The sequence below is a fragment of the Falco naumanni genome, chromosome 17, assembly GCF_017639655.2.
Source record: "Falco naumanni isolate bFalNau1 chromosome 17, bFalNau1.pat, whole genome shotgun sequence".
Lineage (NCBI taxonomy): Eukaryota > Metazoa > Chordata > Aves > Falconiformes > Falconidae > Falco > Falco naumanni.
Genome location: NC_054070.1, coordinates 1,537,075 through 1,553,414, shown reverse-complemented (window position 1 = coordinate 1,553,414; position 16,340 = coordinate 1,537,075). Strand labels below are relative to the sequence as shown.

Here is a 16,340-nt window from a genome sequence, read left to right as displayed (position 1 = left end):
TTCCAAAGGACGGACAAGTAGCAGCACATCAAGGGGCCTGACTGACCTGGCTACCAAAGCTGCTCGAGATGTCAGCGTACCAGGGACAAGTGGCCTCAGCACAGCAAAGTACACAGGCCGGGCATGCGAAAACTGCAACAGACGTGGATTGGCATTTAGGAGCTGGCTGGGTTTCCTTCTCCAAAATAAACACTTGCTCATGGTAGTTTTTACTTAATTTTACTTAATTATAGTTTAATTTCACAATCTACTGTCGCTACGTCTGTACAACATTGTACAAAATATAATCAAAAACAACATTTCAGCCCCACATAAATGTTTGACTGGCTGTCTGAGGATCCAGTGGCTTTGAGTCTTCGATCTATACTCTCCTGTCTTCTAGATGCTGTCATCAAAGAACCTTTGGTGCTAAGGCTACAATGCCAGACGTTCGTACAGGCATCATAAGATTTTGCTTTCCAGGTTCCTTCTCCGCTCAGTGGTGGAATTCCCCAGCCACGACAGAAGATCTCTGGTGGTACCTCATATTTCTGCTCAAACACAAAATGTTTTTAACCTCTTTTTGCATCAGGCAAAACCACTCTAGCAATGTCATGAGGTAGGGGCAGTTATGTTTCAAAGGTGATACTAATGGGGCGGTTCAGGACTGATACATCCTTTTTTATGGCACTTGCTATTGTAGATTTAAGTAAGCGCCAGTCTGCTCACAGTAATATAACTGGTTCTAAATTTCCATTCGTTTCTGTATTCACTGTGAGTAGCACGACCCCATGTTAGCCTAGTCTGAGAATTAATTTCTTGCCCAGATAAAACTAGCAGGCAGATACTCTTTGCAGCTTAGAGATTAAGGGAAATAATATATTAGCTGCTACTGGTAGTAAAATACATGCAGAACTGCTTCTACCAGAATTAAGAAACCTGTTGAAAATTATATAGAATCTAAAATGATTGCTTTGGATTAGAAAATAACATGCTAAAAGGCCAGCTTCATAGATCTCTGGTGCCAAGAGATATTCTTGTTGCAGCCTGACAGCAGGTGATCTCTGTGGAAACTTTCATTTTGGCCTATTATTTTTCTTCTCATGTTCTGTGTTCCTGAAGCTTCTAATCTGTGTTTTAAAGGTCTAGTGGAAAGCCATGATCTTTACAAAAAGATACAATTATCTTAAAGCTTTTTTCCCCATTTTGACTACAATGCAGCATCATGTTTAAAATGCAGCTACTGGATCTGAAAAATAAACACTCAGACTATAATGAACATTTGAAAATAAATACATAGCCTTCATATAGGCCAGTTCACAATAAAAACCTTTGCCGTCACATAGTAGTGGAGAGATTTTCTCAGGAAGGTCATGCTACAGGGTGGAGTCTGAAAACAAAAGAAAGAGAGAGTAGCTCAATATTGTAATGAGGGAGACAGACAGTCTGTAAGGTACACTAGGACGGGGACCTGAAATGTTACGGGGACAAAAAGACCAAGGTCTGCAGAAGCATTACAGGGATTTAACTGACCCATTTCTCCACTCATATAATCCTACCAAGGTATTCCAAGTTGCATTAAAAGGGAAATACTTGACTCAAAGTAAAGGATATTTCATAATTAACTCAGTAAAACTGCCAACAGTATTTATCCGCAAGTGCATCCACCACGAGTCTATCCCCAGACAACTACACTGATTCTCTGTTCACATCAGGATCCCCAATGACCCCATTTAACTTATCCCACGTCCCTCTCTTTCCTCACTTCTCATTGCCTTTGGCCACCTAACAGGCTGTTTCCTCACTGTGTCACCTACCCTTGCACACCTTGCAGGATCTTCTATTCTGCAGTTCCTACACTGTAGAAATATCTGACCTAGACATTATCAAATGAAGATGGGAAAGTTTCTAAAAGATTTTCCCAACATCAGCCAAAACCTCTGGCTCACGTAGAAATCATGTGTTTTTCTCATGTCTGCCTTTTCATTTCTATTTGTTTCACACTTGATCATTAGTAAGACAATAAAAATTCAGTAAAGCACATACACTGCCTTATAGGAGATTGCTCTTGTCAGTAAATAAAGCTGTATGGGCATCTTGACAGCAATGACAGATCTTGACATCATATGATGAAGGAAGAGAAGCACTGAAGTTTGTTACCTTTAATAGTGAGGAAGGCTTTGCTGAATGCATGGCCCGATTCATTGGTGGCTTCTACCATATATTGTCCTTCATCACATTTGGTGACACCGATGATGACCAGGGAGCAGACACCAAAGTCATTTGTGCAAAAATAGGCAGGATCATTGGAGAGGTCTCTGCTGTCCTTGTACCACGTGATCTTTGGAGACGGATGGCCTCCAACCGCACAGCTCATACGGCACTCGCTCCCAGTAGTCACCACATGAGGCTTCAACGGGACGAGGAATCTCGGGGGCTGGTTTTGATTAACTCCCCTGTATTTCTGTGGTTTGACATGACATTCAGCTGTAAAAAGAAGAAAAACACAACAGCAACTTACAAACATACACTCAGATACTGCTCCACAGCTACCCACGTCAGGGTTTAGAGGACTGGGTTTTAATCATGACACTTTGTTGTGCAGAATGTCTGGCATCCTGCACTGTAAATGGCCAGACATCCCATGCACCTAAGAATTGTTATCTGTAATCTATGTTTCTTCTCAAATTAGCCAGTATTTAACGTTGAAGTCAGAAACTTTAGCTTCTCCAAAACTTAAGCATTAGATTTTGTTGGAAATTAATTTTGGGGTGAATTGCATGATATAATGGCTGGAAACAAAGCATCTGTCTGCACAGTGTCCACGCAGAAAGGACAAGCCTTCCCTGTTAAACTGGAATTTCTTAGGGTATCTCTACACGTTCTTGTTCTGGGCAACTAAATGTTCACAGGAGGAAAGACCCATTTCAGGATGGTGTGTTAAAAACAACAAAAGAAACAACGCACAGATAAATATTTGTAAAAGCTGTTTTACCCTTTGGTTTTTGAATTCTCCAAGGCTTCAGAGTTTCAGACGGACCACTGGCTCCCAAGTTATTTTTTGCCACAACCCTAAAGTAGTAGTCCCGGCCTGGGATCAGTTTGGTGAATGTGAACTTGTTAGTGTAGATCAGGTCACCCACCACATGCCACAAGCCCTTCTGTGATTCGCGTTTCAGGACTGTGTAGTAGAGATCACTTTCCCATTTCTCGGATGGTGATGGCTCCCAGGTTACTGTCACTGTATTTGGCACATTCTCTTGCAATTGAATAGGCCCAGGAGACTGTGGGGTATCTGTCAGATGAAGGCAAATATGTAGGGAAATGTAGGGAAAGTGGCACAGTACAGAACCCTAAAAACTTTGAGTCCATTCTGTCTGGGGGCTGAGTAAACATCCTGGTCATTAGAAAGAATAAAATTTGATTCCTCCTCCGGTCCCAAAAACTCATTTGCTATTAACTGACCTTCTGCTGCATTACACCTGCGTTGCTGGGCTGCCTTCCCATGAAGGGAGGTGATGAGGGCTGGTACAGCTGAACTTTTACACCTCTTGGAGAGGCAGCATATACAATTGTTGTAGCTATGACTAAATGTCCTACAGCCTGCTGCTGGCTAACCTTAGACTGTTACAAAGAGCATGAACTACTCCTCTGCAGTTTGCACTATCCATCTGTGCAACCTCGCCTTTTTAAGCAGAGTCACTCTGGAAGTGTGAGTGCAATTCTAATTAGTAGACTGCTCTGTCCTGCAGACATGGCCAAGTGATATCACAAAACGGACAGAGTGAATCTCCAGGAAAATTGTGCTCTAGTTCTCCCTGTGCCTGCATGGCCTAACTGCATCAGAGCTCGCTGCACTCAACTCAGCTCATCGCCTACTGCCTATCCGCAGTAAATCTGTACGTGTATATGGTAGTGAGCGAGTTACCTGTAACTCGAACTTGGAAGCTGAAAGTTTCTCTTTTCCCTAAGCCATTCTGGAGCTCAACAGTGTAGATGCCACTGTCAGTGAACTCAGCTGCTCCAATCAGCAGCTGGGTGGTACCATCCTTGGTGTTTATTGTAGCCCGGTTTGGAAGAGGAAGCCCATCCTTTAACCAGGTCACCACTGGATCTGGTGATGCCTGTAAAGAACAACACAAGTTATAAGCCCACATGTTTTGCCTCCAGATTGTGTCTTCACATCTTCAGTTTCGTTACCTGAATGAATTCCATCCCAAATGTATACCTACATGACACAGTAAAGTAATATTTAGAAATACAGATCCAAGATGGATCTAAGAGCCATAGATAAAGGGCTGCTCTGAAGTTTCTTTGTAACTTTTCTCTTTCTCTGTGTCTTTTAAGAATGTTATTGTAGTAAGGTGTTCAGGTTAACTATGACAAACAAGGTGTGCTAGATCAAGAACAACAGATGACATCAGTAGTTAGTATTTTCTACTTTTTAAAAGATGTGCTGGTTTTGGAAAGAAAACACATCCTCAAAGTCTTTATTTCCATTGTGCCATCTTTGGTCTCTATTCTCCATGAGATCAGGAGAAAGGCCAGCAAATGCACACCCTTTGCCTTCATCAACATTTTCCCGATACCCCAGACCTCACCTATGTTGTTCCAAGCTTGTCAAAGAACACAGGATTTCTGCCAGTGCATGCCTGTTTCTCAAGTCCTACTGCTTAGTAGGATAAACACAGTCAAGATGTTGCTAGAAATGCTGCCACGAGGCCTTCTGAGGGAATCAGAGGGAAACTGATGGATTTTTAAACTCTAAGTATATCAATATTTTCTGGTACTAATCTGTCATGGTTGGATGAATAGCATTGTGCCTTGTTTGCAGAGGCTGATGAATGACCACAATCTCATAAAAAAACTAATGCCAAGAGTGACAGCTGCATTCTCATTCATGTTTTTCTCATGCAGAAAGTATACCCAGCACAGGCAGGTTAAAGGATTTGCCCATTGTCTTGTAAACAAAATTTCATGCCAAGAAAACAGTAGCTCAGTTTTCATGTCTGCTATTGAATACAACATAGAAACAGATGGGGAATTCTTACAAACACATTTGAATACTTACTTCAAAGGGAATATCCACTCGGATGGTATTTCCTGCTTTTATAACCAGGGAGCTTTTCACCTTGTCATCTATTAGTATCCTGGGAGAAACTGGAAAAGACAGTAATTACAATAAAAAGTTGTACATTATTACAGAGCCACTGGCTGACAAATTCATACGCGTGTTTGCTACCCCTAATGCCTTTCTGACAGCAGGTCTGCAGGCTGTTGATAAACTCATAGTGCTACTGTGGAAAAGATGCTCCTCGATTCAGTACCAGAGTTTACACCTTTCGCACTTCTTTACTATTTGTCACTATGAGTAAACAACGGGAAATGATGAAAAACCACATTCACAACAACGTTTGTATACATGTGATGTCTCAGTCGCAGAGAAACTGTCTCTTTGACACACTTTACCCCATCATATGGATGATTTTGTATAAATGACATCTGCGGACAAAGGGATTGCAACGGACACTTCCGAAATATACATGCAATACAGAGTACAGAACATCCTCAAGAAACTAGCCTGAGTTTATTAAAAATAAGCTTCTTTAGTATTTAAAATATTTTTTCTTTATTCTCTCTTTTCATCAATATTATATACTACTGTACTTAGCATTCTTCTAAAAATGCCAAAGTCAATAGTGCTAAGTTGTATCTAGCACGTCCAGTTTCAAACTGAAAAAACTGCTTCCCAGAGGGACCCACATTTATCTATTTACTGAGCGGTTACAAAAGGAGTCTGCAAGCATAGGCCAAAAGTAGACATTTTCACTTGGGATCCAAGTTAAGGAAGATGAATCCCTCACACAATTATCTCTTACTCCTGCATTTCTGCAATATTCCCAAACAGCAGGGGGAAAAACAGAGCTACAGACTGTAAAGATGAAAAAGTGAAAAAGGTAAAAACTTTCAAACTAGAAAATTAAAAAGGAAAATAAAGGTTATAAAAAACAGCATAACAACTGCAATTTAATAGAATGAAATAAAATGCTGGGTTCCACAAGACTGTATTAAATATTGACTGAAACCTCTATTTTTCCCTTAAAAGAGCACAAAGCATGTGCGGTTTCTGTTTGGTGATTGTGACTGTGGTATAGCTCCGCACAGGGGGCGAAACAAAAATCCCAGGCAAAACCAGAGGTTTAGGGGTTCTTTTATCATAATGAGTCTTTAACATGAGCTGAACACTGTGCATTATACATTTATTATTAGTTAAATCTTCAGAATTTCCTCATGACGTGACTTAATAAGACCATACTCTACAGGAGTGATGTAGTACTTGTCCTTCAGCTGCAGTCTGGGACTTGAAAGCAGCTCTTCACAGCGTCCTGCAGACCTTGCTTGCGTCCCATTACCTAAAGAATGAGCTCGTTCACTCTGAGAGCAGCCCGCTCTGACTTACCTACAGCGGGAGCAGCTTCAATGCAAGCTTCAAGCTCTGCGGCTTCTCCTGAGCCACTGTCATTGATGGCTCTCACACGCAGAAAGTAAATCTCCTTGGCTTGGAGGCCTTTAACTGTGTAAGTGGTCACCTCTATGGGGAGAGTATTGCATTTGGTCCAGCTGAGGTTGTTAGAAGACCGCATCTCCACCTCATAGCCTTTCACATCAATCCCATCCTTTGCTTCAGGTCTCTTCCATGTCAAGGTGACACTAGTGCTGTTGCTGCTGCTCACTCTAAGGTCTTGCACTGGACCTGGAGGCTCTGGAAAGAGGAATTTTATTTACATTTTTATATTTTTTAAACTTTTACAATTTTTCTAGGATTTCTGTCCCCTCTTTTGAGTCACTTCAAGAATGTTGGGGCATCTCAGGAAGTGCACTGGATATCCACCCTGCTGTCTTGACTCCACTTTGTTCCAGTTCTTCAAAGCTGGATCCAGATGCCTACTCCTGCCAGCTATGCAGTACAACCTACGACACTCCTGAAACAGTCTGCAAGCCATCCTGAATACTTCTCCACACTGTATGTAACCCCCACGCAGGAGTCTGCCACATCCAACTTAGACATCACACAGGAAATCCTTCCATTGCTTCCTCATGCTGATAGCAGATTCTCAGCCATGAAACATTCCCCAATTCTTTGATCTTTGTTTTCACATACTTTTTCACAAAGCATTTAAAAACATGCATTGTCAGTCTACATTCAGCTTTATGTATCCCCAAGCCAGAAGGATGGGGGGCAGTGCACTTACTCGTGGAATCCCGCGCAAAGACAGGCTGTGACGGTTCACTGGCATCTCCTACGCCAGCAGCATTGACAGCTGCCACACGAAATTCATACTGCAGACCTTTCTTGAGACTGGTCATTTTCAGCTTCTTGTCTGCAGAAAGAAAAGGAGTGTGTTGGCTCAGGTGTTCCTCAAGCAAGAAAGGGGAAGACACCAATGCTGTACTTTACTCCCTGTAGAACATTGGATTGAATAATTCTCTGGAGTCATGTACAAATGCTGTCACTGATTACCCTGCCCTTCCCTACCCAAGAGCATGTGTACTTCTGGGACATGATCATTATATTCCCTTTCAAATCAAACAGCACTTAAAAGCTATTAAAAGTTAGAGAAAGCATAATACTGCTTTGCCTCATGGAATGATCCTGAACTCTTCTACACCAGATAAGAAGTCCTAGCTTGCACCTGATAGATAATGTTAGCTATAGTCAAAATGCATCTTGGAGCTCATGCATTTCACTTGGGTTTCTTTATATACCTTCCACTTATAAATTTCCATCTGATGAGTTCCTAGTACAAGAACCGAGGACAGTAGTTCTGCATGTGAAGACTTTAGTTCCAGAAATTGGAGACCTCAGTTTATCTATAGAGGAGCTACATCCCAGGATGCAGCAGTGAGCATCTCTGCACACTTCTCCAGCCATATGCTTGCACACAATCTAGAAAAGATCATAATCCTCCCCTTGGGCATTCGGTTGTATATAAACTCAAGACCTGGCTTTGCTACGGCATAGCTGTGAACCTTAGTTGTGAGGAAACATATACACTACAGCTGTGGAAGGTAAAAATTCAGATCGGGGTAACATGGTTGCGACAGGGACAGCAAGCATCTCAAGAATTCATGAAGAAAAACACTGATGTGAAAAGGTGTAAGATCCTAAGCAGCTCCTGAACCCAGCTGACCTTTTTGTCTTTTTCAAGTCTTCCAGTGTGTTCCGGGATTTAAGCTACCTACCTGCTATAGGCACGTTGTTGACTGGCAGCCAGGTCACGGTACCCTTCTTACGCTTTTGAATTATATATCCCACGATTTGGGAACTGCCAGTTTTACGAGGTGCTTTCCAGGATATTGTGATGGTGTCTTTGCTGGCACTGACAATCTCAGGGGGATCTGGGGCACCAGGTGAAGCTAGAGAGAGATTAGTGTTTCATTATTAGCAGGTATATTTTTATTGCAAGATAAGAATGTCTTCTGTGTCACTTACTCTTCCAGTTCCCCCAAGGTATTCATATGGATGTGTTTTGAAACCGTTTGACTGAGACCTGAAGCTGTGTATCTTATTCCCCACACAAACAGGATCCATGATGGACCTCTGTTCCTGAATTTCATTTTCATGAATGACCTGCTGTCACCATGACTGACGATTCCACTGTCAGCCTACCGAGTGAAGTATGTCATTCTTACACAGTAGAACAAGTCGGCATTATTCTTGCTTTTCATGACAGAAAGTGGAAACAAAATGGATTTTCTTAGCCCTCTGCTAAAGCAAAGTACAGAGATTCTCATAATCATGAGGAGGAGAATGTAGAAAGAAGATAATTGGAAATAGAACAGAGCATTGCTTTCTCTCTAGTACTACATTCATGCCCACGGCAAAACTGTTCTAGTATTTAAACTCATTAAGGGACAAAAAATAGAATTAGTAGTTTGGGAATCAGGGGAATGAAGCGGTCATGCTGAAAAATGTTGCACATATGGAGACACTCCTTTACCTATGGAGTCAAGAAAAGGCCTCACATGTTCCCCTTCCAGCCAAAAATTTCCTTTGATCTTTATGCATATTACATTTCCCCCATGAAACTTGCTTTCCAATTCAGAATGGAGCATAAATGAGAACATAATGCCATCTCACTCAGCACCACCAGAGCCTGCAATAAACTTCTAGTCTTGATATGCAATCTCCATGGATTTGTGTGAAGAATTCACAGCCATGATTCAAGTTAGATCTGTAGCAACATCTACAATGCAGTGAGTCTGATATCAGCTTTGATAATGAATTTCCCAGATAGTGTTGAACACTATTATGGAAAGTATTTACTTACCTTTACTAACAGCCTTCACTTCATCTGATTCCAGTGCATCACTAGTTCCCTCGGCATTTACAGCTCTCACCCTGAAGTAGTAGCTCATGTCTTGTTCCACTTTGTTCGTGGTGAACGTAGTACAGCTCCTGGGCACTTCTCCCAACGTCACCCAGTCGTTCTTGCCTACCTGCTGACTCTCAACAATGTAGCTTTGTACTGGTTTGCCTCCATCATCCTTTGGGGGCTTCCACTGAATGGTGATGTCATTTGCAGAGCTTTCTACAATTTTGATGGGTCCTGCAGGTGGCTGTGGCTTGTCTGAAAAGACAAACACAGAGAGACTATGAGTTGGCTCCAGAGCCAGACATGCCCCTGGGTTTGGAGCAAACACTGTCTCTTGCTCACCAGCTGGGAGACTCCGATTCTGATGGAATACACGCATAATTGCAGAACGAGGGATGGGTGCTTGAATTGTCTCTTAAATACTTCCACTAACTTTTGATAAGGAGGGGTGGTGAGGGGAAGGTAGGCCCTTGCTCCATGAGCTAATTGTCCTCATAAGCACGGCACCAATTCAGCTTGCTTATAAAGGAAGAACACCATTTCTGGTCTTCCAAAAGAGTACCGGCATTTATGGCAGGGCTGAACTTGGCCTTGATAATCTAATGTTAATAAATTTCCCTGTTGTTCATAGTTCCAGCTCCCACAGTCACCCAACATTCAAAACTCAGCTGCTGAGGCTGTGTAAAACCAAACTAGATTTGTCCCACCTCATATTAAAGGGCAAGAAACATGTCAGCAATCTTTGCTTGGACCCTAATTTAGTGGAAAATTACATAGTCTTGTTCATCTTGGAACAGGCAATAGCTCTAAATAAGGTTGTCACCAGTATTAACGGGTTCCCTGCCTAAGCTTTACAATGAAAGCCACAGTGGATGCTGTGGGGCTCTTACCTATTACCACAAGCTTTAAGTTAATCTCCAGGACTCCGCTGTCATTCTTCAGCCTGACTTTGTAATCCCCACAGTCCTTTCTCTCACAGCTGGAGATGGACAGCATGGTAAAGGTCTCTGTTTTATCAACACGAATCCTGGTGTCATCTGCTAGCTCCATTTTGTCCTTCAGCCACGTTGTTCTGACTGGTAGCCGACCTTCAAAAGGGATCTTGATCTTTACTTGCTGCCCTGCCTTGGCCACAGTAGGAACGCTTGTTAAGTTTTTGAGGAGAACTTTGTCAACCTGTGGAGGATCTAAGCAGGTGATACAAGATCATTAAAAACTGCAGTTCAAAGAGGATAAGGCTCACCTTGGAGGGAAAGGCTTCCCCTCATGATGCTGCCACTAATGCTTAGAAGCTCAGAACATTTGGACCTTCACCTTTAGTTGCGTGCTCGGTGCTTCACATACATACATGTACTTTGCAACAGGATAATTATTGCAAAGCATTTGTGGTATCATACTGCCCTTTTCAATGGAGCAGCTTTCTCATAGGCAATACGCTAAACACAAGAATGAAGAATCTGGGCTGACAAAGTGTTATATGCACCCCAAACAACCCCTCTGGGTTAATAATAGAAGCTATTCAGGAAGGCAACCTAGTTAAATTTGTAAATACAAAATGCACCAACCTGTACAAAACCTATCTCCCATTTACATGGTAATTCTTTATAATAAAGTTGCCTCAATAACCAGCTGGAGGTCTCTGAGAAAACGTATTAGGTTTAGAGCACATCAAGGTTAGCATACTGCATTGGTAGTTTGAACAGACTCACCTTCAACAAAAACTGAAGCTTCAGTTTTTATATCCCCACCTTCAAACCTGTATTTCCCAGCATGAATATCTTCCACTTTATTAATAATTAGTTTGTGGACTAGACCTTTCTTTTCAAAAAAGATTCCATCCATGTTTTTTAACTACAAGGTAAAGCACAGAGACCATTCTTAAAAAAAGGGCAATCCAAACTTAAACAGACAAAAATTCAAAATGTAATTGAAAAGACTTATGAATGATACACGTTTAATTACAGTAATATTCTGGGATTACTCATCTGGCAACATCGCATATAAGCATTATCAACATACTTCCCACAAAGACTTGATTCAAACACCATTAAAATGAATTTTAGTAAAATCTCCAAGCTCTTTCTTTCTATTCTTAATGACAAAAACTTTGGCCCACGCTCCAGTACGACACCTCAGAACTCCTACAGTATCATCCAGGTCCCACAACTGGAATTACTGTTTAGTGCTGTTTTGGAAGATTGAATACGATGTCTGTTTGACCTTAAGCACTAATTTGAAAAAGCACTCTGTGTTATGTCTGCTGGAAGGAAGGATCCTTTGAAGATTTTTCCCTCGCCTTTTGCACGTTTCTTACATTCACCAAGGAAAAGGATTGTGTTGCAAGGGAGAGACCCACACCATCTCCACACAAGAAAAAGAATAGAAAGCACAAAGACTTCTGTTGTCATCAAGAAGGGAAATGTCTTGCAGAGGGAAGAGGAGAAATCTTGGTGGGTTTGTATCAAGAATTTTGTTATCAAAAGGCTCCCACAGAATCCTTCCAGGGTCATACTCAGACTACAGTAAGACTGGCAGAGGGAAGGACACCTTGACATGACACTTAAGAGGTAGAGCCTGAGAGCAGAGCATTGCTAACCAAAGAAAACAGCAGCTAGAGAACACCCACCTTTAATCCATCTTTAAACCAGGTTCCTGTCACTTCATCTTTACTGACAGTGCAAGACAGCTCGGCTGGTTCCCCTTTCAGGACTCTGACATCAAATAACTGTTTGTTGATAAAACAGCGTGGTGCTGAACATTCAGAAAAGAAAATGTTGAAAAGATGCTAACTCTGTGTTATACTGACCGGGAGAAATGTATAAATGAAAATGCATGTGCACATGAGAAGAAAAGAGAGCTTTTTAAAAAAACATACTGTGGTCATGGCAGGCTTTTGTACAACAAGGCTGTGGGCCAGCTGGCATTAACTTATTGCACTGAAGGCACATGCCAGCTGGCCTGCATACCATATAGTCCTGACATCAATCTAATGGGCAATGGATTCATCACGAATCACATTATCCATCTACAGATTTGCTATGTTAAATCTGCGCTAATTGTCTTGGCTCCCTCTGCAGCCAGTGGAAAGAAGCAGGGCACTTTGGGATATGGATATACTATTACACCGTTCTCCTCTGCACTGACCAGGTCCAAGGCTGCCCAACCACTTCCCCCCAAACAGCCCCCGGTCACACTATTCTCTACCCCCCATATTCCTCTTTCCCGTCCCAAGTTCTTCTCCATTAACAAGCTCATCCCCTCCCTAATAAACACCCCATCTCCCTCCCCATTACTTCCAATTTTGTTGATTTTACTTCCTTATTTATACTGATGTTTTGTTTGTCTTGATAATTTCTAACTTGTCAGAATTCCATTAGGCAAATATTCCCCTTCACTTATACATTTGAAGTTTCTCATTTCTACAGTTTTCAAAGTATCGTCTCGCTAGTCTTGCCACTGGTCTAAGTCAAACAGCTGCATACACATTACTCTCCTTTTACTACATGCAACACCTTATTATTTCTGATGTTACAAGAGAAAAGAGCTCTTTACATTAGGCTCAATGTGCATATTAATCCAATATAAGCAGGCACAGATTTATTCCCAGAACTTGGAAATACACAGATCTTTGCACTAGATGTTAGAACAAACAAAGTGAAACAATAAGTTTCAAATTGGAGCAATATAAAAGAAACATGGCCATATTCCTTGAAACTATATGGGAACTAATATGTTTGTGAACTGAAGTCTGTTCCATGTGGATATGAATCATACACTTGAATGAACAGGTGATTCCTGCTCTAGATAATTTAAACAAAGACCATTTAGACCTTTTACGGCAGTTTGATCTGAGCAAATTGAGTAAGACTACACAGCAAATCATTTGTAAAATTAGGAATAGACCATGATATAACCAAATTTCTACATATAGCTACATTCGTCTAAACCATAACATTCAATTTCTCTCCAGGATTAGGAATGTGAGTATCAAAATGCAAAGACCACCGATACAGAAGCCATCAGTTAAACACGTACCTTTCAGATCATCTAGACAGTAACGTCTTCTTTTTTCCATACTTTCCGTATTCAAGAAATCATTTGCTTTAATATCAAGGCTGGGTTCCTGTTCTCTCAGATTTACTGAAGGAGGTCCACCATAAAGATCTGACATCTGGCCATAATCCAGTGAACCTTGACCAAAACCACCTGAATTCCTCCCATCAGCAGATCTGTTACGGGATTTACTCCCTGTCCCTCCAAAGGCAGAATTTTTGCCATAAAGGGAGTCTACCTGGCCTAAATCTCTGTCCTGACCCTTGGCATCAACTTGACCTGAATGTGAACCTCTGTCATCAGATGAACCTTTGTTCCCTGATCCTCTGAAATCACTGGCAGTGCCCTTTCCAGGTTCACCTCCCATAGAAGATTTGCCAGGATGTGAACCCAGCCTATATTCACCACCTCGTCCAACAGCATCTTCTTTACCACGGACTGAATGTAACCCCCTTTCATCACCTCCCAGCCTCCCACCACTACCCATGCCAGCCCTGGCCCCAGCAGACCCACTGTCCTTGCCGTAGGGAGACCCAGCACCCCGTATTGCAGACCCTGCAACATCACTACCTTCTGAGGAAAAGCTGTCTCCTCCTGATCCACCCATATATCCCTGACCTCTACTCAGCATACTATCCTTGCCACGGTAAGATCCCACTGATTCTTCACCTCCAAACGGAACACGAGCAGCTCCTCCCATAGTCCCAGTTGGGAGACCATCCTTGCCGTAGAAAGAACCAACACCCCTTGCACCAGATACACCAGCACCAGCCTCATGCCCACCTGGGAGACCATCCTTTCCATATGGAGATCCAAAACCACCAAAATCAGATGCACCAGTACCAAATCCAGTTCCCATTCGACCTGGAAGACCATCTTTTCCATAAGAAGAAACAAATTCATCTGCACCAGCTAAGCCAGCACCACCATAACTCCCAGCTGGGAAACCACCCTTTCCATAAGGAGAACCAACTGCCCCTGCGTGAGCTACACCAAAGCCTCCACCAGCTGGGACACCATCCTTTCCAAAGGGAGACCCAACTCCCCCTGCGCCAACACCTGCTCCAGCTGGGAGACCATCCTTTCCATAGGGAGACCCAATACCCCCTGCACCAGCTGCACCAGCACCTGCACCAGCTGGGAGACCATCCTTTCCATAGGGAGAACCAACTCCCCCTGCACCAGCTGCACCAGTACCTGCACCAGCTGGGAGTCCATCCTTTCCATAGGGAGACCCAACTCCCCCTGCACCAGCTACACCAATACCTGCACCAACTGGGAGACCATCCTTTCCATAGGGAGACCCAACTCCCCCTGCACCAGCTACACCAACACCTGCACCAACTGGGAGACCATCCTTGCCATATGGTGACGCAACTCCCCCTGCACCAGCTACACCAATACCTGCACCAACTGGGAGACCATCCTTGCCATATGGAGACGCAAATCCCCCTGCACCATCTACATCAGCACCAGCTGGAAGACCATCCTTGCCATATGGATACCCAACTCCCATTGCACCAGCACCTGCACCAGCACCTGCACCAGCTGGGAGACCACCCTTCCCATAGGGAGACCCAACTCCTGCTGCACCACCAACACCTGCACCAGCTGGAAGACCATCCTTTCCGTAGGGAGACCCAACTCCCCCTGCACCAGCACCTGCACCAACACCAGCTGTAAATCCATCCATTCCATATGGAGATCCAACTCCCCCTGCACCAGCTGCACCAGCACCTGCACCAACTGGGAGACCATCCTTTCCATATGGTGACCCAACTCCCCCTGCACCAGCTACACCAACACCTGCACCAATTGGGAGGCCATCCTTTCCATAGGGATACCCAGCTCCCCCTGTGCCAACACCTGCTCCAGCTGGGAGACCATCCTTTCCATAGGGAGACCCAACTCCCGCTGCACCAGCTGGGAGACCATCCTTTCCATATGGTGACCCAAGACCCGCTGCACCAGCTACACCAGCACCTGCACCAGCTGGGAGACCGTCCTTTCCATAGGGAGACCCAACTCCCGCTGCACCAGCTGGGAGGCCATCCTTTCCATATGGTGACCCAAGACCCGCTGCACCAGCACCTGCACCAACACCAACACCAGCTGTAAATCCATCCATTCCATATGGAGATCCAACTCCCCCTGCACCAGCTGCACCAGCACCTGCACCAGCTGGGAGGCCATCCTTTCCATATGGTGTCCCAACTGCCGCTGCACCAGCTACACCAACACCTGCACCAATTGGGAGGCCATCCTTTCCATAGGGATACCCAGCTCCCCCTGTGCCAACACCTGCTCCAGCTGGGAGACCATCCTTTCCACAGGGAGAACCAACTCCCCCTACACCAGCACCGCCAACACCAGCACCTGCTGGAAGACCATCCTTTCCATAGGGAGACCCCACTCCCCCTGCACCAACACCTGCTCCAGCTGGGAGACCATCCTTTCCATAGGGAGAACCGACTCCCGCTGCACCAGCTACACCAGCACCTGCTGGAAGACCATCCTTGCCATACGGAGACGCAAATCCCCCTGCACTACCTACATCAGCACCAGCTGGAAGACCATCCTTGCCATATGGATACCCAACTCCCATTGCACCAGCACCTGCACCAATACCTGCACCAGCTGGGAGACCATCCTTCCCATAGGGAGAACCAACACCAGCACCTGCACCAGCTGGGAGACCATCCTTGCCATAGGGAGAACCAACTCCCCCTGCACCAGCTGCACCAGCACCTGCACCAGCTGGGAGACCACCCTTCCCATAGGGAGACCCAACTCCTGCTGCACCACCAACACCTGCACCAGCTGGAAGACCATCCTTTCCGTAGGGAGACCCAACTCCCCCTGCACCAGCACCTGCACCAACACCAGCTGTAAATCCATCCATTCCATATGGAGATCCAACTCCCCCTGCAC

General features: G+C 44.0%; 1 protein-coding gene across 16 annotated transcripts in view; it reads right to left on the bottom strand.

Moving 5' to 3' along the window:
* Positions 1 to 253: 253 nt before the first annotated feature.
* IGFN1 (immunoglobulin like and fibronectin type III domain containing 1) overlaps positions 254 to 16,340 on the bottom strand; it is a 62,783-nt gene continuing 46,696 nt past the window's right edge. For 6 of the 16 annotated variants that reach the window (XM_040616408.1, XM_040616411.1, XM_040616417.1 and 3 more), the window contains 13 exons: positions 13,392 to 16,280; positions 11,983 to 12,107; positions 11,066 to 11,207; positions 10,247 to 10,543; positions 9,312 to 9,611; positions 8,224 to 8,397; positions 7,233 to 7,361; positions 6,440 to 6,742; positions 5,051 to 5,139; positions 3,908 to 4,103; positions 2,975 to 3,274; positions 2,140 to 2,466; positions 254 to 1,369 (listed from right to left, as the gene is read on the bottom strand). In XM_040616408.1, the coding sequence (XP_040472342.1) occupies positions 1,356 to 1,369; positions 2,140 to 2,466; positions 2,975 to 3,274; positions 3,908 to 4,103; positions 5,051 to 5,139; positions 6,440 to 6,742; positions 7,233 to 7,361; positions 8,224 to 8,397; positions 9,312 to 9,611; positions 10,247 to 10,543; positions 11,066 to 11,207; positions 11,983 to 12,107; positions 13,392 to 16,280 (5,285 nt within the window). In that variant the 3' untranslated portion in view covers positions 254 to 1,355. The remainder of the gene's footprint in view (positions 1,370 to 2,139; positions 2,467 to 2,974; positions 3,275 to 3,907; positions 4,104 to 5,050; positions 5,140 to 6,439; positions 6,743 to 7,232; positions 7,362 to 8,223; positions 8,398 to 9,311; positions 9,612 to 10,246; positions 10,544 to 11,065; positions 11,208 to 11,982; positions 12,108 to 13,391; positions 16,281 to 16,340) is intronic. The other 10 variants (XM_040616412.1, XM_040616419.1, XM_040616413.1 and 7 more) reach the window with 10 other exon arrangements.